General features: G+C 35.6%; 1 protein-coding gene across 21 annotated transcripts in view; it reads right to left on the bottom strand.

Moving 5' to 3' along the window:
* The window catches only part of INTU (inturned planar cell polarity protein), a 97,436-nt gene that overhangs the window by 38,331 nt on the left and 33,923 nt on the right, over positions 1-25,182 (bottom strand). For 16 of the 21 annotated variants that reach the window (XR_012435073.1, XR_012435074.1, XR_012435072.1 and 13 more), the window contains exons 3-6: positions 18,416-18,501; positions 12,221-12,424; positions 6,348-6,466; positions 1,257-1,346 (exon numbers count right to left, since the gene is read on the bottom strand). Coding sequence is in view for 9 of the 21 variants with exons in the window: in XM_065545445.2 (XP_065401517.1) it covers positions 1,257-1,346; positions 6,348-6,466; positions 12,221-12,424; positions 18,416-18,501 (499 nt within the window). In the remaining 12 variants the exon portion in view is untranslated. Of the gene's footprint in view, positions 1-1,256; positions 1,347-6,347; positions 6,467-12,220; positions 12,425-18,415; positions 18,502-25,182 lie in introns of those variants that run through there. The other 5 variants (XR_012435079.1, XM_065545444.2, XM_074040414.1 and 2 more) reach the window with 3 other exon arrangements.

Below are 25,182 nucleotides of genomic sequence, written 5' to 3'. Positions count from 1 at the left end.
AGCAATAAAAAATGAATATACTGCTATATAATGAAGGAAATCTGGTTAACAAAATCATTAGTAATGAAAAATAGTCATATTCACATTCAGATTGGCTAGATAATGCATCTTCCTGGTACATCTTTTTCTTTCTTGGGAAGCTTGAAGCAACACCAAGAGAAAATTTATCTCAACTGGTATTCTCTAAAGTTGTATCCATCACATATTACAGTATTTGCTTTGATATTTGATTCCTATTTTGTAGACCATATGCTATGATTCTACAGACCAAAGGGGAAAACTAAAGTGTGTTTAATTACTTAATAAAAGTTGTCCGAATACCTTTTAAAGTAGGCAAAAGTCTAAATTACAAGTTTTAAAAACCATTGAACAGGAACATAACACTATTATAATAGTAGTTAAGTTCATCTCCTTGGGGCCATTCTCCATACTTGTAGTCCATTTCTCCCTTGATTTTCAATGTCCTATGACATTAGGGAATCAATGTTGTAGAAAGAATTCAGACAGACCCTCAATCAATTTCCAATCCTGCCTCTTGTTGACTATGCAAGCTTTGGCAAGTTATTGAACCCTCTTTTGATTTTACTTTCCTCATATACAAAATGGAGCCAGTAATCACTAAGTATGTCTGGAAGTGATTTTGAAGATTAAATGAGTTTAATAAATGTAAAGTACCTAATGCAGTCCCTGGAGCACAAGGTCAGTTTATTATAAATGTCAATCCTGCTTTTACCTCCAACTATTAAATGTATACTTCAAAATACTCACAAAATAGTTAAGAGGGAGACCATGATAATATAAGACATACCATTAGAGAAGTCACTTTAGAGTTACATATACCTTATTTTGTCAAAGATGCTCAAATCAGGGCAAAATACCCTTCTGCTGACCCTTAATTCTCCAAAATCTGGTCCAACAGTAAAAAACTGTAAATGTGCAAAATCCAAATCACAATATTGTCAAAAATTTTAGCAGAGGCAGAGCTCATCTCTTAGCCACCTCTCTACTGACCACAAAAGAAGCAAGTGTATTGACAGCCCACCCCCCTTTACGAACCGGCCCAGCTGAGGCTCCATGGCACCTTTCTGCATTATTCATACCAAATGAACACAGGTAACTATTTTACTAGTGCAATAGATCTTTAAACTGTAAAACTGTTAAGGAGTTTGTCTTTTGACAAAAATGTAATAATTTTAACAAAAGAAATGTAATATTATTTTGAAATGATTTTAAGGTAAGCAAAAACCTCAACTTACTCTTCAGCAGGCAGGCCAATTAGCAACAACTTGTCAGATTCTTTCCAATAAGCCACGTGAATTTGTTTTCCATTTAAAAGGAGGGATGAGCTAAGAAACAATAAATTCAAAATAAGATAAAAATATCTTTAAATGTCATAAAATTATAAGTATAATTCATAAAAGATTGCATATGGTATGATTTAAGAACTGCATACTTAATAAGTAGATTCCTTTTCATATACCTGTCACACAAAAAACGCAAGGAATTATATGACAGTAAAAATATACTGCAACATATTGAAAAAAAAACAAAACAGAAAACTCTAGGCCAGGCTGGGTGTGGTGGCTCACACCTATGATCTCAGCACTTTGGGAGACCAAGGCAGGTGGATCTCTTGAGGTCACGAGTTCGAGAACAGCCTGGTCAACATTGCAAAATCCTGTCTCTACTACAAACACAAAAGACAGCCTGGTGTGGTGGTACATGCCTGTGATCCCGGCTACTCGGGAGGCTGAGGTACAAGAAGTGCTTCAACCTGGGAGGTGGAGGTTGCAGTGAGCCGAGATTGTGCCACTGCACTCCAGCCTAGGTGACACAGTGAGACTATGTCTCAAAAAGAGAAAAAAGAAAACTCTAGGCCAAACAAAAGTAGACCCATTATAGAAAAAAAAAAAAAAGTTGAAATTCTCTTGCTAACATTAAGCATAATATAAATTTTTTTTTTCCAAAAGAAAGTTTCAAAACGGGGTGCAGTGGATCATACCTATAATCCCAGCACTTAAGGGAAGCTAAAGTGGGAAGATCACTTAAGCCCAGAAGTTTGAGACCACCCTGGGGAACAAAGTAAGACCCCATTTCTAAAAAAAATAAAAAAAAAATTAGCTGGGCATAGTGGAGTGGTCCTGTAGTCTTAGCTACTTGGGATGGGGACTGAGATGGGAGGATCACTTGAGGCTGGGAGGTCAAGGCTGTGGTGAGCCATGACTGCACTCCAGCATGGGTGACAAAGCAAGGCCCTGTCTCAATTAAAAAAAAAAAAAGAAAGCTTCATCTCAGTTGGTTAATTTAACAAATATTTTGTGACTGCCTATTTATGAAGATGATTTGCTAAAGAAAGGAAGATGTAGTCCCAGCTGAGATGACAATCAGTATGGGACACAAATATATAAACATGTAAACAAAATGTAAGTCAGATTTAAATGTGTTCTCAAGGAAACTTTTGGCGTGATGAATATATTCATTGTGTTGATAGTTTCAGGGTATACACCTATGTGAAAACTAATCAAATTGTACATTTTACATATGTTCAGTTTACTTCATTATACTTCAGTGAAGTTTTAAAAATTTAAATATGTTCTAAAAAGAGATACGATAACGAACTATGATAATATAGAGAACTTTGTGTAGAATTTAAATATAAATCATTAAATGAATTTTTCCACACAGAACATTACTTTTGTCTTAATATATTTTAGAAATGCATACACTTTTAGACAAATATTAGACTCTTGTAGTATACTAATATTACTATAGTTTAAAAAGTGTGTATGCAACAAAAGATACACACATTGCTAAGGAACCCCTAAAATAATTTTCATATTTATTACCTTCTCAAAAAAGTTTTTCTAGCTGTATTTACTGCTTTCCACATTTAACCCATATCTCATAGTTAATAACAAAATCTAAATATTAGGTAAAATAACATCTATTCTTTACAGTAGAAAAAACGAAGACAAAAAAAACAAAAAACAAAAAAACCAAAAAAAAACCCCAAAACACCGCACAGAGAAACAAATTTTCTTTCTAATAAGACTGTAAAGGAGGAATGCACACCTTATGCTAAATGAAATGCATCTCCTATGCTAAATGAAAGAAGCCAGTCACAAATAGCCACACATTATATGATTCCATTCATATGTAATGTCCAGAACAGGGATATCTATAGGAATGGAAAATAGATTAGCAGTTGCCCAGGGGTTGGGCTGGCTGAGCTAAAGGGTATAGGATTTCTTTCTGACGTGAGAAAAATGTTTTAAAATTGACTTTGATGAGGGTTGCGTATCTCTGTGAATACACCAAAAAGCATTTACTTGTACACTTTAAAATTTGTTATTTGTATATATTTAGGGGGTACAAGTACAGTTGTAATAGATGGATATTGCATGGTGGTGAAGTTTGGGCTTTTAGTGCAACCATCACCTGAGGAGTGTACATTGTATCCATTAAGTAGTTTCTCATTTCTGACTCCCCTCTCGCCCTTCAAAATCTCCAGTGTCTGTTATTTTACACACTACGTCCATGTGAATACATTATTTAGCCCTCATTTATAAGTGAGAATATGTAATATTTGACTTTCTGTTTGAGTTGTGTCACTTAAGATAATGGCCTCCAGTTCTATCTATGTTGCAGCAAATGACATGATTTCATTTTCTGTTATTTATTCCATTTACTTATTTAATTTATTCCATTTATTTATTTGTTCTTTTTTATTTCATCGTATATACATACACCACATTTTCTTTATCCAGTCATCTGTTGATGGATGCTTAGATTGATTCCATTATCTTTGCTATTGTGAGTAGCACTCATAAATATATGAGTGCAGGTATCTTTTTGATATAATGATTTCTTTTCTTTGGGTATATACCCAGTCATGGGGTTACTGGATCAAATTGTAGTTCTATTTTTAGTTTTTTGAGAAATCTCCATACTGTTTTCTGTAGAGGCTGTATTCATTTACAATTCCACCAGCACTGTATAAGCATTCCCTTTTCTCTGCATCCTCACCAGCATCTATTATTTTTTGACCTTTTAATAACAGCCATTCTGACTGGTGTAAGATGTTATCTCATTGTGCTTTTAATTTGCACTTCTCTGATGATTAGTGATAAGCACTTTTTCATATGCACGTTATCCATTTGTACGTCTTCTTTTTAAAAATGTCTGTTCATGTCCTTTGCCCACTTTTTAATGGGGTTATTGGTGGTTTTCTTGTTGAGTTGAGTTTGCTATATAGATTCTGGATATTAGTCACTTGGTGGATGTGCAATTTGCAAATATTTTCTCTCATTCTGAAGGCTATCTATTGACTCTGCACTATTTCTTTTGCTGTGTAGAAACTTTTCAGTTTAATTAAGTCCTACTTATCTATTTTTTGGTTTTGTTGCATTTGCTTTTGAGGTCTTACTCATGAATTATTTGCCTAGGCCAAAATCCAGAAGAGTTTTTCCTAGGTTTTCTTCTAGCATTTTTATAGTGTAAATAGTGTCAGGAATTATACTTAAGTCTTTAATCTAACTTGAGTTCATTTTTGTATATGGTGAGAGAGATGGGTCCAGTTTCGTTCTTTTGCATATGGCTATCCAACTTTCCCAGCACCATTTATTGAATAGGGTGTACTTTCCCCAGTGTATATTTTTGTCAACTTTGTCAAAGATCAATTGGCTATAGGCATGTGGCTTTATTTCTGTTTCTCTATTCTGTTCCATTGATCTATGTGTCTATTTTTATACCAGTAACATGCTGTTTTGGGTTACTATAGCCTTATAGTATAATTTGAAATCAGGTGATGTGATGCCTCTAAGTTTTGTTCTTTTTGCTGAGGACTGCTTTGGCTATTCAGGCTCTTTTTTGGTTCCATACCAATTTTAGGATTACACATGCACTTCAAATGGGTGAACTGTATCACTTATGTACTATATCTCAATAAAGATGTTTAAAAAATAAAAAGAGGCCTGCAATACGCTTTTATGAACCCAAATTGATAAACTAAATAGAGCCTCCAGTACTACTGTATTGAAAATAAACTAACAGTTTGTATATACAATATATTAAAGTCACATAAACATGACTTTCAATTAGTTAAAAAATAAAATTCTTCTTTCTATTGCCTTGTAGATTCTACCTCTTTTAAAATCATAGAAATGTCATTTCTACCTAAATATGGGAAAAAAAAGTTAAAGGCTAGAAAATCCAATTTGATATTTTCTCAGTATTATGGAGGCTGTTGAAATTTGAGATAAAATTTTTTTGTAAAGTCTAAAATTGTTGAATATTAAAGAAGAAAAATTGTTTATAATTCTTAGATTTATTTTATGGAAAAAAACACAAACCTAAAAGCTTTGAGCCTCTTCTTCCCATAAATTATGGCATTTCAATGTCAGGGCTTAATAAATCAATGGAATGGGTATTTGACTCTATAACTGACTATATTAAGAGTTCCAAATATAAAATTATTTGACATCAATTGGATGAATGGTGCTCATCCATCACTGAGTATCTACACTGATGATGAATGCATCTGTCCTATTTGTCTATTTTTGGTTTTGTTGCATTTGCTTTCGAGGTCTTAGTCATGAATTATTTGCCTAGACCAATGTACAGAAACATTTTTCCTAGGTTTTCCTCTAGCATTTTTATAGTGTCAAGTCTTACTTTTAAGCCTTTAACCTAAATCAAGTTAGATTAAAGGGACAAATGGGAGCTAAATAATGTGTACACATGGACATAGAGTGTGGAATAACAGATATTGGAGAGTTTTAAGGGTGAAAGGGTAGGAAAATTCACTGATTATGAATAGCCCTCCTAAAGAACATTCTGTATTTTTCTATCATTGTTGTAAGAACAGAGTATGTCCTCACTATATGACCAATTTTGGTGTTCAGTCATTCTTGCCAATTCTGTTTGCCATAAAGGTATTGCCTAGGAAGTTAACAATCAAGATAGAAACATGAAAAAGCTGAGATTCATAATAATGCCATGCTTAAAAGATACACCTTCATGAAGAAATAATAAATATAGGCCCAACTGTTATTTAAAATGTGCCAAAACACCCAGATCTACAGCTGCATTGAGAACCTACACTTCAAATAGATGATTGGTAGAAATAACTTAGATGAAGCAAAAATCTGCAGATATTCTGTAGATCTCGTTATCTATAATGTATAGATATATACATGTATGTACATAGATTATGGACTATAATGTATATAATACATATATTGTAGATACAAGTATACTTGTATAACAGATACTTGTTTCAGCATTTTGTCAGGGTGAAATAAAAGAACTTGAAAAAAACAGAATTAAAGCCAAATAAAAATTATTACCTAGTAACTTGTGTCCCAGTTACGTTTTCCAGCATGTCACAGAGTGTGAGAAAAATCCCTCTCACACTTTTAAGTTTCTGAGATGCTTCAGACATTGGATAATGATAAAGAATTTCCTGCTGTTAAATGAAACAAATGATCAAACCACCCAATTTTCCAACCGGTATCTTTGTCAGGGAAAGTTCAAACTTTGTATTAAGAAAAGAACAAAAAATGAATCCTTTCAGCTTCAGTGGGAGTTTTGTTCAAACACAAGGGGAGAACTATGCTTGGAATTTTAACACATTAACTAGCATGTAAAATACTACACTTGAAAATAAGTTAGAGACTGCCAAAATTAGTCATAACAACAAATAATATACTAAGTAGGATACTAATTAATTTAAATTACAATTCATTTAAAATAGTTTTAAACTTTAATCTCTTTAATAGCAATTTGTAATACTCATATTTTATTATATTTTGTTAATAGTATACAGTTATTCTCGTCCCTGTGGTTACACAGCTACATAGGTACCACAAGTAACTATTAGGAGTCTTTAAATTTAATTACTTTTATACTATTTTTTTAAAAGACAATATTCAACATTTTTGGTGAAATCATTAAATCCAAGCCAAGACAGCAATTAAACTTACAAAGTGAGAATACAGAACTAAATTATAATACAGATAATAAGAAAAAAGTGTCACAATATTATAAAACCTTATCTGTCAAATTTGAAACACTGTGTATGCCACAAACTAATCTGAATTCAAACTTGAAAAGAGCATATTTTATTTTAAAACATGGAAAATACTAGATGTACAAGATAATTCACAAAATGCCTTATGTTTTTCTATTTTCGAGAAGAGCATGTCTCAGGAAACAGTTTTTACAAAATAAAATGACAAATTTCAAAATCAGGATGTGCATTGTCTCAATACTGTCATACAAAGAGATGAACCGTTCTGTACCTCATTTTTTGTTGTTACTTAAAGCAACATTTATTTCTCTCACAAGGAAAATTAAAAGCAGGCAAAATGAAAATGTTAAGATAGAAACCATGAAGAATTCAGAGTGCTTCCAGTTGCCCTGTTTAATGACTGTATCCATAAATATTAATATTGCCACTATTGAAAACCCAAGCTCCTTAAATAGTATCATATATTTTCTCTGGTTCTCTCTCTCTCTAAAGAGTATTACATATCTTGCTGTGGTCTCACTATACAATAAATAATTACATGATACAGTCTCCATGTCTTGCCAACTTTTACATTATGACAAATATAAATAAATTGGAGACATCTGCTTTTTATACTTAGTAAGCACATTCAATATATGCAAATTACTATAGAATATGCTGGCCAAATACACTCTGCCTAACAACTAAAATTTTATTGCAGTAATTCTAATGTAAAAAAGTTACAAAACATTATTTTATATCTAGAAATTAAGTTAAATATCAGTTAAGAGCTTCTGTTGTCTACTTAACAGATTTAAATCTTGGCCAATAAGTAATTTTATTGTATTTAGCCAAAATACCATACACTACTTTAAACAAAAAAAACCCCATATACTCTTTGAATAGTTTTTCGAAATCTCCAAGCTTATGGTCTTTACATTTTGAAACCTTGTAACTTAAAGAAGATAAGCTTTTATCAAATATGTAACTCACAGAAAACCTTGTGACACGTAAAATGACCTTATGAGATTTTATTATAAATTAAGTCATACCAGTCAAAAAAGGTCATTTGAGAAGGTCTCTATTCCAATCATGAAAGCCTCACTATTAAAGACCTGGCAAGCTCTACGGTTCTTAACCAATTTAATTAGCTGCATTTTTAAGCACTTATTAGTAGCACGCATTTGCAGCAGCTTCCACTCTGTTCAATAAGAATAAAAGCCTCTCTTAATTACAATGTTGATACAGGGCTGGCAACAGACAGAAACCTGTTCTTTTGAGAAACACCTACACACTTTCCCATGGAAAGAAAGGCAAGGATGACAAAAGGTCTTAGCAGTATCTTACTCCAAAATGACTTAGAAGATTCAGGATGTTATCGTCCCGGAAATTTGTTGTATGTTTTATATAACAAATGCTTAAATATTTCATTTGTTTTAAAAATATAAAGGATCAGTACTACACACAAGAAATTAGAATTATTAACTCTAGGTCTGCATGTATTTTTTTTTTTTTAATTTATTTTTTGAGACGGAGTCTCGCTGTGTCGCCCAGGCTGGAGTGCAGTGGCTGGATCTCAGCTCACTGCAAGCTCTGCCTTCCGGGTTCACGCCATTCTCCTGCCTCAGCCTCCCGAGTAGCCGGGACTACAGGCGCCCGCCACCACGCCCGGCTTTTTTGTATTTTTAGTAGAGACGGGGTTTCACCCTGTTAGCCAGGATGGTCTTGATCTACTGACCTCGTGATCCGCCCGCCTCGGCCTCCCAGAGTGCTGGGATTACAGGCGTGAGCCACTGCGCCCGGCCAGGTCTGTATTTTTCAGAACACAGAAATAACAAAAATGTGTTTAAGTAAATTCCTTCTTTGCCATTTTGATTATTCACTAAATTTTGATATATGAAGCAACACAAGGAAATGAATCCTTTTGGATAAAATAGCTTTAGCATTGAGAATACAGACTCGAAGGATTTCAAAAAGAAAGAGATACAGATTAGTTAAAAACCTTTTAAATCTCACTTCTGTGGAAAGTATTATGTTTGACTAGATGCTCTGAGAGACCCTTTCGTTGTAAAACTAGATCCATGGCCAGAACATACTTGTCAAATTGCTGACATGCAAGAAGCAGGGAGGTTTCCAAGGACAACCTTCCAACCTCCTCCATTACTGCAGAGCAAGTTAGGGCCTCTGCTGGGAGTGTTGAGTGGTGGGCAGAAGGACAGAAGCAGGCCTGTCCTGAGGGCTGATTCCCATGACAGCTTCTGTCAGGACACTGAGTACTGGGCTAGGAACAAGGTAGGTGAGCTGAGCCTAGAACCACTTTGTTAAGACCATACCCTCAAGTAAGACTGAAATATCCTAGGTCAGTGGCAAAAGCAGAAGAAACAAATTATCTCTGGAGGACAGCATCCCCTCATTAGAACGACAAGACTCCCAAAGATAACATCAAGCAATAAGTTTGGTCAAAGATCCCTAAGGACATAAGAAGGCAAGCCATTGCAAGTGAAAACCTTGTGACACGTGAGAATCCTCTCAGGACTAGAGCTTGTAGAATGGGCAGATACAGAATATAGAGTCTACAAGTTTAGAGTTACAAAGATGAGCAAGCAATAAAAGACCCCCAGGAATATCATGGCAGATTTGAAATGATGATTAAACACTTTTCAGAAACTTCTAAAAATAAATATGTAATTGTTTAAATACAAAACACAATGGAGAGATTAAACAACAGTTGGGGCATAGAAGAAGTAAAAAGCTGAACAAACACTAGAAAAGGCACATTCCTTACAAAGGAATGACAGACTGACAGTAGACTTCTTAAGAGCAATAATGGAGGTCAAAAGACAAAGGGATTCTATCTTCAAATAGATTAGAGAAAATAACTATTTACCTAGGTGGCACAAGCAACTTACGTATTCACTTGATCTTCTTCCTGGCCACACAGGAAGGCTACATTTCTTACTTCCTTGCATATGGATAGACCATGTGACTAATTCTACCCAATGGAACATGAGCAGAAATGATGTTACTTCTTTCAAGTCAGGTCTCCAAAATGTCCCATGTGATACTGCCTGCCTTCTCTCTTCTCTCATTGGTCAATTAGATGCAAAGGATCTAATAGAGGACTCCTAAGCCCTTGGGAATAATAGGAACACTAGAAGAAAGGCTGGAGTCACTGAGCCACATGACCAGGAATAGTTAAATGAAATGAGATCTAAACTTTCATCATGTTAAGCCACTGAGACATTATGATTGTTTGTTATAGCAAGTAGCCTACCCAAATGAATACAATCTAGAATTATCAAGCTACCTTTCAAGAAGAGGTAAAAGAAGCCATCATCAGATAAATAACAACAAAAAGAATTGATCACCAACACACTTTCACTAAAAAGACATGTTTAAAATATATGTTTTAGGAAGAAAATAATGATCCAATAAGGACAGTCTCCGATGTAAGAGGATGATGAATAAAGAAAATATGAGGCACAATTGTAAATTTAAGCTAGGTAAAGCTGTATGAAATATATAATATTTATATTAAAAACAAACATACAAATATATAATATATAATTATATTTATACATTTTATAATACATCATTTATATATTGTATAATATATACTTAATTTATAAATTTTATGGTGTACAAAATGTTATAATAAGTAGTAGTTATAATTATAGATGATGGAGAAAAGAGATAGCACTAAAATATTGATGACAATAGCACATAAGTAAAGAGAAGGGTAACTGAAGCTAAGGTGTATTAAGGGGTTTGAATTATTTGAAAAGGGGTTAAAATAGTGTTTCACTTTAGAATCCGTTAAGACAAATATCATAAAATTTTAACTGTAATCATTTAAAAAACAGAAAGAGTATATAGCAAAAATAATGACACAAGCAACCAAAAATAGATAAGAAAAATATCACAGAAAAAGCAATTCCAGTAGAAATTTTCAAATAAGGTAGCAGAAATGAATTCAAATATATCAGTAATCTCTATAAATGGACCCACTGAGTTTGTTAGAAGAGAGAGACTGCCAGATTGGAAATAGGCTGTGTGTAAAAGACATGTCACATACATAAAGACACGGACTGAGAAAAATAAAGAAAAAAATTCAAATGCTTATAAAATAAAGCTGTATGATATTAAATATTATTTTTAAAATGTGAATGTTAAAAAAGGACTTTAAGACAGAAACAAACTAGGGTGGAGAGGATCATATCATGAGGTCAAAAAGTTCAGTTCTCCAGGAAGATTTAATAATTCTAAACATTAATGCACATAACAAAATTGTCTTAAAATATATAAAGCATAAATATTTAGAACTGGAGGGAAAAATGGACAAATCCTCATCAGAGGGGGAGATTTCTATATCTTTCTTAATTATGAATAGGCAAAGCAGACAAGAAACCAACAAAAGATAAAACTTGAACAAAACAATTAACAGACTCAAAACATTGATGTTGAAAGGTAACCTGGTATCAAAGAAAGGGCACAGAATTTGGAAACACTTCAGCTTAAATAGAAATGGTCAGTTACTAGCTATGTGAACTTAAACACTGTACTTATCTTTACTAGGATTATTTCCTTTACCTGCAAATAAAAATACCCAATATCTGATATTATGCTAGACAAAAAGTAGGTGTTCAATAAACATTGAAAATGAATTTTAAAAACATGTAAAATATAAAAACTATCGACAACCTATGTAAGAAAGTTAATGCTACATCCCCCTGCATTAAAAGCTATTAACAGAAGGAGGGGATTGACTGTAACAGGGCACAGAGGAAATTTTTTGAGGTGACAAAAATGTCCCATATCATGATTGTGATACTGCTTACAAAAGTATAATATATTTGTCAAAACTCATCAAACTGTATACTTAAAATTGTTGAATTTTATTATGTATAAGTAATACTTCAATGAAACATATCAAAAAGAGCTAAAAAGACCTTAGCTTCTAAGTTAAAACATACTGCAACAATACCTTCCTCTTTTTTCTTTTCCTACAGAAATAACTGAATAATTTGTTTTCATTTTAAAAATATTTGTGGTATGAAATATTCATATCTATAATAGAGTATTAGATACACAATTTTAAAGAACAATAGTTAATTCATTTTTGTCTCTTCCTTAAATCAAATATACTCACTATTCACTGGGAATAAAATAAAAGGTCCTTACTTTTTCCTTTGGACTTTTGAGGACACTCACCTCTTCCTTTGAGGTTTCTGAGTCGAGCTGTAGTGTGAGATACATAATGATATGAGGAGTGTTTAGGCTACTCTGCTGGATACCTTCAACCTCTTCTCCCCAGAGAAGCTTGACTAAATCACTTGTGTTCGATTGTGTCTTTTTCTGTCTTGGTTGGGATGTCTCCTTTTTCACAGAATATGCATTTTCAAATGTCAGTTTCACCTTTAAAAATTAAAACAATGTGTTGATTTTTCAACAAGGGAAAATCAGCTGCAATTTTCACAATGAAGGATCTGTCGATGCACATACACCCAGGTATGTACAGTATGTATAAATCATCCCAGAGTGAGGGCTCCTGATGGCTGGGGCTGCATATTCTATTTATATTTGTATCTTCAGCTCCTAGGAGAGTGTCTGATACATATTACCACAAATATTTATTGAATGAGAATGTATAATGTTCTGTATAAAAATTCATTTAATCAAACATAATCATTGCAGTCTAAATTGTTGACTATAAAAATAAGAAAGGCCATCAAAACCCAGAAATTAGTATGATCTGATAGTGCAAAAAGAATAACATCACAATATGAATGCTGACAGCACTGGCTCATCTGGGAAGATAGAAGGAAGAGATTCAGCATTAAGAGTGACTTCACACAATAGAGTTAACTCTCTTTTCAAATAAGGCGGTATTTCAAATATTCTTCTCTTAGACATTCTTTCTGGTTCTTTAAAACAAAGGCCAAGGAGAGTAAACGCTATCGATATGCTAGATCTTAGAGCAACATGGCTCTAAGAAGATTATCAATTTTATGAAGACAGTTTTAATTTCATGGCCTGATGTTAAGACTGGTAAGAGTCCAGAATGTGGCCATTTACCACAGGTATGGAAAGGTAGCCTCCACTTCTCAATTACCTAATGGTCTGGTACTGGTCCGTGGCCTGGGGGTTGGGGACCCCTGGTGTAAGAGGATGTCCTTATTCTTAGGAGATACATGCCAAAGGACTTAGGGATGAAGTATTAAAATTACCTATCCTTGGAAAAGGAAATATTTGTCTAGATACCAATTGGTCAAAGATAACTCGTTCATTTCAAAGAAGTACCAAAATTGGATAGCCACACGTAGAAGAATGAAACTCTATCTCTCACCGTATACAAAAATTAACTTAAGATGGATTAAAGACTTAAATCTAAGACCTGAAACCATAACAATTCTAGAAGAAAACGTACTCTTTGGACACTGGCATAGGCAAAGAATTTACGACTAAGACTCCAAAAGCAAATGCAACAAAAATGAAAATAAATAAATGGGACCCAATTAAACTAAAAAGCTTTTGCACAGCAGAAGAAATAATCAACAGAGTAAACAACCTACAGGATGGGAGAAAATAGTTGCAAACTATGCATCTGACAAAAAACTAATATTCAGAATCTCTAAAGAACTCAAAGAAATCAACAAGAAAAAAGTAATCCCATTAAAAAGTGGGCAAATGACTTGAATAGACATTTCTCAAAAGAAGATATACAAATGGTCAACAAACATGAAAAAATGCTCAACATGACTAATCATCAGGGAAATGCAAGTTAAAATAAAATGAGGTACCACCTTACCCCAACCAGAATGGACATTATTAAAAAGTCAGAAAACAATAGATGGAGCAGACGTGGTGAAAAGGGAACGCTTATGCCCTGCTGTTGGGAATGTAAATTAGTACAACCTCTATGGAAAACAGTATGAAGACTTCTAAAAGAACTAAAAGCAGATCTATTATTAGATCCAGCAACCCCACTACTGGGTATCTACCCCGAATTCCTTTATCTAGAATGAGGATTTAGAAGTACCCAAAAGAAAGTATATGGGAGCCTTTGGTGGTATTCTCTGGAAATGTGAGAACTCTTTGGGGAATTCCTGAGTACAGACTTTGTGACAGATAGATGGGGGCTCTGAAGATTGTCCCCTGGCATCGGGCTTTAGGAAGGAGCTCTGAGTGAAGATGTGTGAGCAGTATGGAAGGGGAGAAATCAGATCAGAGGGAGCATGAGATGAGTCACATCCTAGGGCAGCAGGTGTCACAGAGATGCAGCTGGAGTGTCTATGAGACTTGTGCATAAGCAGTGGTGACAAGAAAGCGGGTCCTCAGAGAAAGAAACGCATCTCAGAACAGGGAAGGCATCTTTCCCAGCTGAGATTCTTATGGGTGGAGAGGTCAAAAGATAGGGTGCAATCTACCAAAAATAAAAAAGGGAAATTTTTAAGTCCATCAAAAATAGACTTAAAAATTCACTAATTTTCTTCAGGCAGCAGCAACCACCTCAAATTTACGACTGGTTTGCTATGCTTGGTGAAAAACAACATACTTGAAAACTACTGTTATACTTGGCAAACAACATCATTTCTTTTCTGTGGTGCAAGGATCTTTTTGTCTCACCACGACAAAAACTCTAACACACACCACCGAACCATCCATTAAAATTCCCTAAGGACCTATTTCAGCCACCATTCTTCTGATTTAAGTAAAGTTGGCTTCATAATACAAATAAAATTATACTTTAAAAAGACATTTTTAAAAACTAACATGTTAAGTAGCTACAAATGTCAGGAAATCTGGTTGCCTTGATAAAATGGTAAAGGGTGAGACAGATAACCAAATTAAGAGTTAAGTGCTATTTTAAAAAACAGGTTGATATACATAAATATTAGGGATATTATGTGTTTTATAGGGAAAAACTTTTATTAAATGATACTTAATGTAAGTTAGTTTACATGAAGCTTCTTATAAAGGGTTTTCTCTTATTACTCGGTGAGACTTTAACCTGGTCAAGATTCAGGATCCTTCGTGTCCTATGTCCCTCTTCTTTGTGCAGTTTGCCCAGCCTTTCCTCAGACCCAAGGAAGCACTCTCTATGACTCATCACTTCCAAAGTCTTGTCGCTTTGTCTTTTCTTTCTACTTCAGTCTTTAGCCTATCCTATTTAAAAAGCAATGTCTCTTCCAAACAAAGAAATCATCTACCAAACAAAGAAATCCTCTGATTCCCCTTTAGCTACCATCCTCTTCACAGATGCGACCTGGGGAGGCTGTCAGAATTTCCAGCAGCTGCGGAAGCTGACCAGTCTCTCACCTCTGCCTCAGTCTGCACTGTCTCTCCCATCATCTACACTGCTCTATGCATGTCTCATCCTTTCCCTGTTGGCTAACAGCTGGCAGATGCTTTCAGTACTCCTTAGTCAAAATTCTGAGGGAATCGAGTCTGACTGGCTTAGCAGATAATCTCTCCTCTATCCTCTTCTCTTCTTGGGCCACCTCACTGAGTGACTGAAGACAAAACTTGGAAGGCTTCTTGGACTTCTCTCTATCCTGTAGACAGTATTGTCCTCTTTCCTTCCTCTCTATCTTAAATCTAATCTCCTCCTCCATTCCCGGTCAGCATGTTGCTCAGGCCTTTATCATCTCTCTTCTGGACTACTGCAAAACTAACCACCTGGTTTCCTGACCTCCAGTCTTGCATATGCTTCCCCGATCCAGAGTGAAATATTCCTAAAATGCAAATCTGATTTGCATATAAGTCCTGCACTTTAAAATGTTGATATAAATGGTTACCTCTGGGTTCTGAGAATAGATTTACAAATATCTAAAAAATTTTACTAGTTTGTTTTCAAATTTTTCCACAGTATATGTATCATTTCTGTGTAACAAGGAAATAATAAAAGTTAAAACATTCCACTCAAGAATCATCTCCTTTAAGAAGCCTTTGCCCCCTCCTTCAGGCCTAAGAACTACCTGAGAGAGAAGAGTCCAAGACTAATAATCTTCAGGCTCTTCTCCTAGAAAAGCAGTTAGGATCCTCCAAAGCTCTAAAAAAGCCAGCTATGGCCCAGAGATAAATGAAATCAGTCTTGGTCTTCTGCAAAATTTGGACCCAAGCTCCCAGATAAAAAGACAGGGGAGGAGATGATGTACTACATGCATGATTATGTACCTGTTAAATAAATGAGAGCACAGAGCTGCAGAAACGGATCAGAGTCACAAAAGTCAGCAATTAGATGAGTATTTGAACCTTTGTTCTTGTTATTTAAATTTTTGAAAACCTCTTTTTTAAATCAACATTTTATTTTAGAAATTTTGAAACTATAGAAAAGTTATAAGAAGAGTACAATGATTGCCCATAATCCCACATATAATGGCACTATTGTTAACATTTTGTCACATTTGCTTCATTTTGTCTCTTCTCTCTGGTCTTCCTTTCCTTTCCTTCCATACTCCTCCCTTCTCTATATGTATTTTTAAGTTTCTTGGCTGAACCATTTCAGGTATCTTAATACATTGTCCCTAAGTACTTTAGCAGGTCTCTCCTAAGGATAAGGGCATGTTCTTACACCAGGGGGCGTCAACCTCAGGCCACGGACAGGTATCAGAACCATTAGGAACCAGGTGGGATAGCAGGAGGTGAGTGGCCAGTGAGTGAAGCTTCATCCATATTTACAGCCACTTCCCATCATTCACATTACCACCTGAGCTCTACCTCCTGTCAGATCAGTGGTGACATTAGATTCTACCAGCAGCACAAAACCTATTGGGAACTGTGCATGTGGGGGATCTAGGCTGTGCACGCCTTATGATAATCTAATGCGTGATAATCTGTCACTGTCTCCTGTCACCCCCAGATAGGACCATCTAGTTGCAGGAAGACAAGCTCAGGGTTCCCACTGATTCTACATTATGGTGAGTTATATAATTATTTCATAATAATAGAAATAAAGTATATAATAAATGTATACCTGACTACTCTTGCATGTTTAAAAAGGATAAGTTAATTGTGGATGGAACTGGTCCAAAATATTTAAATCCTTATTTCTTTCTCTCCCTTTTTCTTCTGCTAAGTGTGCACAGCTGAATTTGCAAAGGTTAATTAAATATAAGTATAATGTGATTCTGCTGTAAACATAACTTTTCATATTTTTGAAGAAGAAGAGACATGATTGAACTCTGGTAATACTGGAAGCACACCTGCAACCAACATAAGAAGAAAAGGGGATCCCTCACTCAGGGATAATACATAGCACTTTATTTCTATTATTATTATAATACATTGTAATATATAATGAAATAATTATACAATTCACCATAATGTAGAATCAGTGGGAACGCTGAATTTGTTTTCCTGCAACTAGATGGTCCCATCTGGGGGTGATGGGAGACAGTGACAAATCATCAGGCATTAGATTCTCATAAGGAGCATAGAACCTAGATCCCTTCCTTGCATGCACAGTTCACAATAGGGTTCGTGCTCCTAGGAGAATCTAATGCCACCGCTGATCTAACAGGAGGTGGAGCTCAGACACTAATGTGAGCGATGGGGAGCAGCTGTAAATACAGATGAAGCTTTGCTCACTTGCCCACTGCTTACTTCCTGCTATGGAGTCCAGTTCCTAATAGGCCATGAACCACTACCAGTCCATGGCCCAGGATTTGGGGACCCCTGTTCTAACCCATATAAAGCATATAATCTTCCCTATGCCCCCAAAAACAGAACACTAATTCCTGATGCTATCTAGAACAGAATATTCATGGTATACTCTGTTACCAAAAGGTATAGCACTTGCAAAATAACCGTAATAACCGAAAAATGTCATTTACGATACACAATGTCAATGCTTAGGGTATCAAAATGACTTTTTATACAATAAATTCATTTCTATCTACAAGGATTGAAAAATAATTCGTTAAGTAGCCAAACAAAAGTCCAGGAGAAAAGTTTAATTAAATGACAAAAAAAAAAAAAAATCAAGAAACTTGTATAATTTGTTTTTAAAATAAAATCACATTGGAAAAAAAACTTTATGGCAACAGTGATCTTAGTAAGTCAGAGAACAGAAAACTCCATGACTATTTAAAATGACTATTCTAGGAACTAGATTATCACAAGCATATATGGTAGTTATAATGGGAAGTTTATAATTATATATGTTTTCATTACTGTTGCTGTTACTGCTTTACGTAGAATTTTATTTGCAGATATTTTTCTCTCTTTTTAAAATAATCTCTGAAAGCTAATAATATTAGCAAGAGCTAAATTTTCTTAAATAGCCAATTACCAATGTAACTCATCCATTATACGTGATACTTTTCAGAAGCTTAAAAAGGAAAATAGTGCAGGATATATTTATTTTATGTAACATCATAAAATATAGAAAAAGAATGTCCATACCTGCATAGGTCCAGGAATGCAAGACAGAACCCTCTCGATGTTTTCAGTAGTAACATCAACATCATTCACAGCAACAAGGACATCACCTGAAACCAGAATAACAATAAAAGAGTTTTATTAATATCCAAAAACCATAGAGGTCTAGAATTGGAACATTAAACAGCTACTCTGACCTCCTCAAAGTTCAGTGAGAAATGTGGCACAGACAAGCAGGAACTTGTCCAAGTTTATACAGCTCATTGGTGGCAGGGCTAATCTCCTAACTTTACTCCTCTTAATCTATGATACTGCCCACCATTACACCATAAATAATACAACCTATGAATATTTAAAAAGATAAATATTTTTATTCTTGATGCAAGTGGGAGAATTACGTAAATCCAAAGAACAAATGGAAAATTTGTAGCATGAACCAAATACTGTACTTGACAAAACTGAATCTAACCACTTACACCCACAGTAAAAACAAAACAAAACAAAACAAAAAACAAAACAAAAAAAAACCCAGCTGAAATTCTAATTAAATCCATGTGGCACATCGTAACACAATATGCTATGGTATTCACTTCTGTTACTGATCTATGTCTATACACAGTTCTTCGCTTCAAAGGCCCCAACCATATCAAAATACACTGCATGTTTGGTAAAAATTTCCTTTTCCATGTACTTAAAAAAATGTGTATGTTTTCCAAATCTGACAATAAAATAAAGATCAGCGTTGAAATAGAAACTTACTTTCAGAACATAATTAAAGATACTATCAAAATACCAGTGAGCTATATTATTAGAAATATAGACATACCAAAGTTATTTTTCTCATCATTCCTAAGTATATTATTAGGAAATTGATGAAATAATTCATATTCATCCATTCACTTAACAAATATTTACTGAGCACTTACTGTGTGCCAGGCACTGCTCTAAGCACTAGAGACAAAGAACTGAACAAAGACAAAATCTCTATCCTCGGGGAGCTTAATATTCTTTGGGGAAGATGGATAATAAACATGTATAAAAGTTGAGCACCCCAAATCCAAAAATTGAAAACCCAAAATGCTCCAAAATTCAAAATATTTTGAGCATCAATCTGACCATCAAAGGAAATGTTCATTGGAGCATTTTGGATTTGGGATTGTCAGACTTGGGATGCTCAACAGGTAAATATAATGCAATATTTCAAAAAAGAAAAAAAAAATTCGGAAGCACTTCTGGTTCCAGGTATTTTGAATAAAGAGTACTCAACCTGTATATGTAGAATGGTGTTGGTAGACAATTCTTCAGGAGTCTCATGTTTCTGTACATCTTACAGGCCGAGGCATTGAGAGTCTTTGTTCTAGACTGTCTTTTCTTTTTCTTTTTTTTTTTATTATTATACTTTAAGTTCTAGGGTACATGTGCACAACATGCAGGTTTGTTACATATGTATACATGTGCCATGTTGGTGGGCTGCACCCATTAACTTGTCATTTACATTAGGTATGTCTCCTAATACTATCCCTCCCCACTGCCCCCGCCCCACAATAGGCCCCGGTGTGTGATGTTCCCCTTACTGTGTCCAAGTGATCTCATTGTTCAGTTCCCACCTATGAGTGAGAACATGTGGTGTTTGGTTTTCTGTTCTTGCAATAGTTTGCTGAGAATGATGGTTTCCAGCTGCATCTATGTCCCTACAAAGGACACGAATTCATCCCTTTTATGGCTGCATATTATTCCATGGTGTATATGTGCCACATTTTCTTAATCCAGTCTGTCACTGATGGACATCTGGGTTGATTCCAAGTCTTTGCTAATTGTGAATAGTGCCACAATAAACATACGTGTGCATGTGTCTTTATAGCAGCATGATTTATTACCCTTTGGGTATATACCCAGTAATGGGATGGCTGTGTCAAATGGTATTTCCAGTTCTAGATCCTTGAGGAATCGCCACACTGTTTTCCACAATGGTTGAACTAGTTTACAATCCCACCAACAGTGTAAAAGTGTTCCTATTTCTCCACATCCTCTCCAGCACCTGTTGTTTCCTGATTTTTTAATGATCGACATTCTAACTGGTGTGAGATGGTATCTCATTGTGGTTTTGATTTGCATTTCCCTGATGGCCAGTGATGATGAGCATTGTTTCATGTGTCTATTGGCTGCATAAATGTCTTCTTTTGAGAAGTGTCTGTTCATATCCTTTGCCCACTTTTTGATGGGGTTGTTTTTTCTTGTAAATTTGTTTGAGTTCTTTGTAGGTTCTTGATATTAGCCTTTTGTCAGATGAGTAGATGGCAAAAATTTTCTCCCATTCTGTAGGTTGCCTGTTCACTCTGATGGTAGTTTCTTTTGCTGTGCAGAAGCTTTTTAGTTTAGTTATTTGTCAATTTTGTCAATTTTGGCTTTTGTTGCCATTGCTTTTAGTGTTTTAGACATGAAGTCCTTGCCTATATCTATGTCCTGACTGGTATTACCTAGGTTTTTTTCTAAGGTTTTTATGGTTTTAGGTCTAACATTTAAGTCTCTAATCCATCTTGAATTAATTTTCGTATAAGGAGTAAGGAAAGGATCCAGTTTCAGCTTTCTACTTATGGCTAGCCAATTTTCCCAACACCATTTATTAAATAGGGAATCCTTTCCCCATTTCTTGTTTTTGTCAGGTTTGTCAAAGATCAGATGGCTGTAGGTGTGTGGTATTATTTCTGAGGGCTCTGTTCTGTTCCATTGGTCTATATCTCTGTTTTGGTATCAGTACCATGCTGTTTTGGTTACTGTAGCCTTGTAGTATAGTTTGAAGTCAGGTAGTGTGATGCCTCCAGCTTTGTTCTTTTGGCTTAGGATTGATTTGGCAATGCGGAGTCTTTTTTTGTTCCATATGAACTTTAAAGCAGTTTTTTTCCAATTCTGTGAAGAAAGTCATTGGTAGCTTAATGGGGATGGCACTGAATCCATAAATTACCTTGGGCAGTATGGCCATTTTCATGATATTGATTCCTCCTATCCATGAGCATGGTATTTTCTTCCATTTGTTTGTGTCCTCTGTTATTTCACTGAGCAGTGGCTTGTAGTTCTCCTTGAAGAGGTCCTTTACATCCCTTCTAAATTGGATTCCTAGGTATTTTATTCTCTTTGAAGCAATTGTGAATGGGAGTTCATTCATGACTTGGATCTCTGTTTGTCTGTTATTGGTGTATAAGAATGCTTGTGATTTTTGCACATCAATTTTCTATTCTGAGACTTTGCTGAAGTTGCTTTTCAGCTTAAGGAGATTTTGGGCTGAGATGATGGGGTTTTCTAAATATACAATCATGTCATCTGCAAACAGGGACAATTTGACTTCTTCTTTTCCTAATTGAATATCCCTTATTTCTTTCTCTTGCCTGATTGCCCTAGCCAGAACTTCCAACACTATGTTAAACAGGAGTGGTGAGAGAGGGCATCCCTGTCTTGTGCCAGTTTTCAAAGGGAATGCTTCCAGTTTTTGCCCATTCAGTATGATATTGGCTGTGGGTTTGTCATAAATAGCTCTTATTATTTTGAGATACGTTCCATCAATACCAAATTTATTGAGAGCTTTTAGCATGAAGGGCTGTTGAATTTTGTCAAAGCCCTTTTCTGCATCTATTGAGATAATCGTGTGGTTTTTGTCTTTGGTTCTGTTTATATGCTGGATTACGTTTATTGCTTTGCGTATGTTGAACCAGCCTTGCATCCCAGGGATGAAGCCCACTTGATCATGGTGGATAAGCTTTTTGATGTGTTGCTGGATTCGGTTTGCCAGTATTTTATTGAGGATTTCTGTATCAATGTTCATCAGGGATATTGGTTTAAAATTCTCTTTTTTTGTTGTGTCTCTGCCAGGCTTTGGTATCAGGATGATGTTGGCCTCATAAAATGAGTAAGGGAGGATTCCCTCTTTTTCTATTAATTGGAATAGTTTCATAAGGAATGGTACCAGCTCCTCTTTGTAATTCTTCCTTGTACCTCTGGTAGAATTCGGCTATGAATCCGTCTGGTCCTGGACTTTTTTTGGTTGGTAGGCTATTAATTATTGCCTCAATTTCAGAGTCTGCTATTGGTCTATTCAGGGATTCAACTTCCTCCTGGTTTAGTCTTGGGAGAGTGTATGTGTCCAGGAATTTATCCATTTCTTCTAGGTTTTCTAGTTTATTTGCGTAGAGGTGTTTATAGTATTCTCTGATGGTAGTTTGTACTTCTGTGGGGTCGCCGGTGACATCCCCTTTATCATTTTTTATTGCGTCTATTTGATTCTTCTCTCTTTTCTTCTTTATTAGTCTTGCTAGCGGTCTATCAATTTTGTTGATATTTTCAAAAAACCAGCTCCTGGATTCATTGATTTTTTGAAGGGTTTTTTTGTGTGTCTCTATCTCTTTCAGTTCTGCTCTGATCTTAGTTATTTGTTGCCTTCTGCTGGCTTATGAATGTGTTTGCTCTTGCTTCTCTAGTTCTTTTAATTGTGATGTTAGGGTGTCAGTTTTAGATCTTTCCTGCTTTCTCTTGTGGGCATTTAGTGCTATAAATTTCCCTCTACAAACTACTTTAAATGTGTCTGGAGATCCTGGTATGTTGTATCTTTGTTCTCATTGGTTTCAAAGAACATCTTTATTTCTGCCTTCATTTCATTATGTACCCAGTAGTCATTCAGGAGCAGGTTGTTCAGTTTGCATGTAGTTGTGTGGTTTTGATTGAGTTTCCTGATCCTGAGGTCTAGTTTGATTGCACTGTGGTCTGAGAGACAGTTTATTATAATTTCTATTCTTTTACATTTGCTGAGGAGTGCTTTACTTCCAACTATGTGTCAGTTTTGGAATAAGTGCAATGTGGTGCTGAGAAGAATGTATATTCTGTTGATTTGGGGTGGAGAATTCTGTACATGTCTATTAGGTCCGCTTGGTGCAGAGTTGAGTTCAATTCTTGGATATCCTTGTTAACTTTCTGTCTCGTTGATCTGTCTAATGTTGACAGTGGGGTGTCAAAGTCTCCCATTATTATTGTATGGGAGTCTAAGTCTCTTTGTAAGTTTCTAAGGACTTTCTTCATGAATCTGGGTTCTCCTGTAATGGGTGCACTATATTTAGGATAGTTAGCTCTTCTTGTTGAATCGATCCCTTTATCATTATGTAATGGCCTTCTTTGTCTCTTTTGATCTTTGTTGGTTTAAAGTCTGTTTTATCAGAGACTCGGATTGCAACTCCTGCCTTTTTTTGTTTTCCATTTGCTTGGCAGATCTTCCTCCATCCCTTTATTTTGAGCCTATGTGTGTCTTTGCATGTGAGATGGGTCTCCTGAATACAGCAAACTGATGAGTCTTGACTCTTTATCCAATTTGCCAGTCTGTGTCTTTTAATTGGAGCATTTAGCCCATTTACATTTAAGGTTAATACTATGATGTGTGAAGTTGATCCTGTCATTATGATATTAGCTGGTTATTTTGCTTGTTAGTTGATGCAGTTTCTTCCTAGTATTGATGGTCTTTACATTTTGGCATGTTTTTGCAGTGGCTGGTACTGGTTGTTCCTTTCCATGTTTAGTGCTTCCTTCAGGATCTCTTGTAGGGCAGGACTGGTGGTGACAAAATCTCTCAGCATTTGCTTGTCTGTAAAGAATTTTATTTCTCCTTCACTTATGAAACTTAGTTTGGCTGGATATGAAATCCTGGGAAGAAAATTCTTTTCTTTAAGAATGTTGAATATTGACCCCCACTCTCTTCAGTCTTGTAGAGTTTCTGCTGAGAGATCTGCTGTTATTCTGATGGGCTTCCCTTTGTGGGAAACCCAACCTTTCTCTCTGGCTGCCCTTAGCATTTTTCCTTCATTTCAGCTTTGGTGAATCTGACAATTACGTGTCTTGGAGTTGCTCTTCTCGAGGAGTATCTTTGTGGCGTTCCCTGTATTTCCTGAATCTGAATGTTGGTCTGCCTTGCTAGGTTGGGGAAGTTCTCCTGGATAATATCCTGAAGAGTGTTTTCCAACTTGGTTCCATTCTCCTCGTCACGTCAGGCACACCAATCAGACATAGATTTGGTCTTTTCACATAATCCCATATTTCTTGGAGGCTTTGTTCATTTCTTTTTACTCTTTTTCTCTACATTTCTCTTCTCGCTTCATTTCATTCATTTGATCTTCAATCACTAAAACTCCTTCTTACAGTTGATCAAGTCGGTTACTGAAGCTTGTGCATTTGTCACGTAGTTCTCGTGTCATGGTTTTCATCTCTATCAGTTCGTTTATGGACTTCTCTGCATTGGTTGTTCTAGTTATCCATTCTTCCATTCCTTTTTCAAGGTTTTTAGTTTCTTTGTGCTGGGTACGTAGTTCCTCCTTTAGCCCTGAGAAGTTTGATCGACTGAAGCCTTCTTCTCTCAACTCATCAAAGTCATTCTCCATCCAGCTTTGATCCATTGCTGGCGATGAGCTACGTTCCTTTGGAGGGGGAGAGGCGCTCCGATTTTTTCAATTTCTAGCTTTTCTGCCCTGCTTTTTCCCCATCTTTGTGGTTTTATCTGCCTTTGGTCTTTGATGATGGTGACGTACTGATGGGGTTTTGGTGTAGGTGTCCTTTCTGTTTGTTAGTTTCCTTCTAACAGTCAGGACCCTCAGCTGCAGGTCTGTTGGAGTTTGCTTGAGGTCCACTCCAGACTCTGTTTGCCTGGGTATCAGCAGCAGAGGCTGCAGAAGATAGAATATTGCTGAACAGCAAGTGTTGCTGTCTGATTCTTGCTCTGGAAGCTTTGTCTCAGAGGTGTACCCAGCCATGTGAGGTGTGAG

The sequence above is a fragment of the Macaca fascicularis genome, chromosome 5 (assembly GCF_037993035.2).
Source record: "Macaca fascicularis isolate 582-1 chromosome 5, T2T-MFA8v1.1".
Classification (NCBI taxonomy): Eukaryota; Metazoa; Chordata; class Mammalia; order Primates; family Cercopithecidae; genus Macaca; species Macaca fascicularis.
This window is presented reverse-complemented; position numbering and strand designations above follow the sequence as displayed.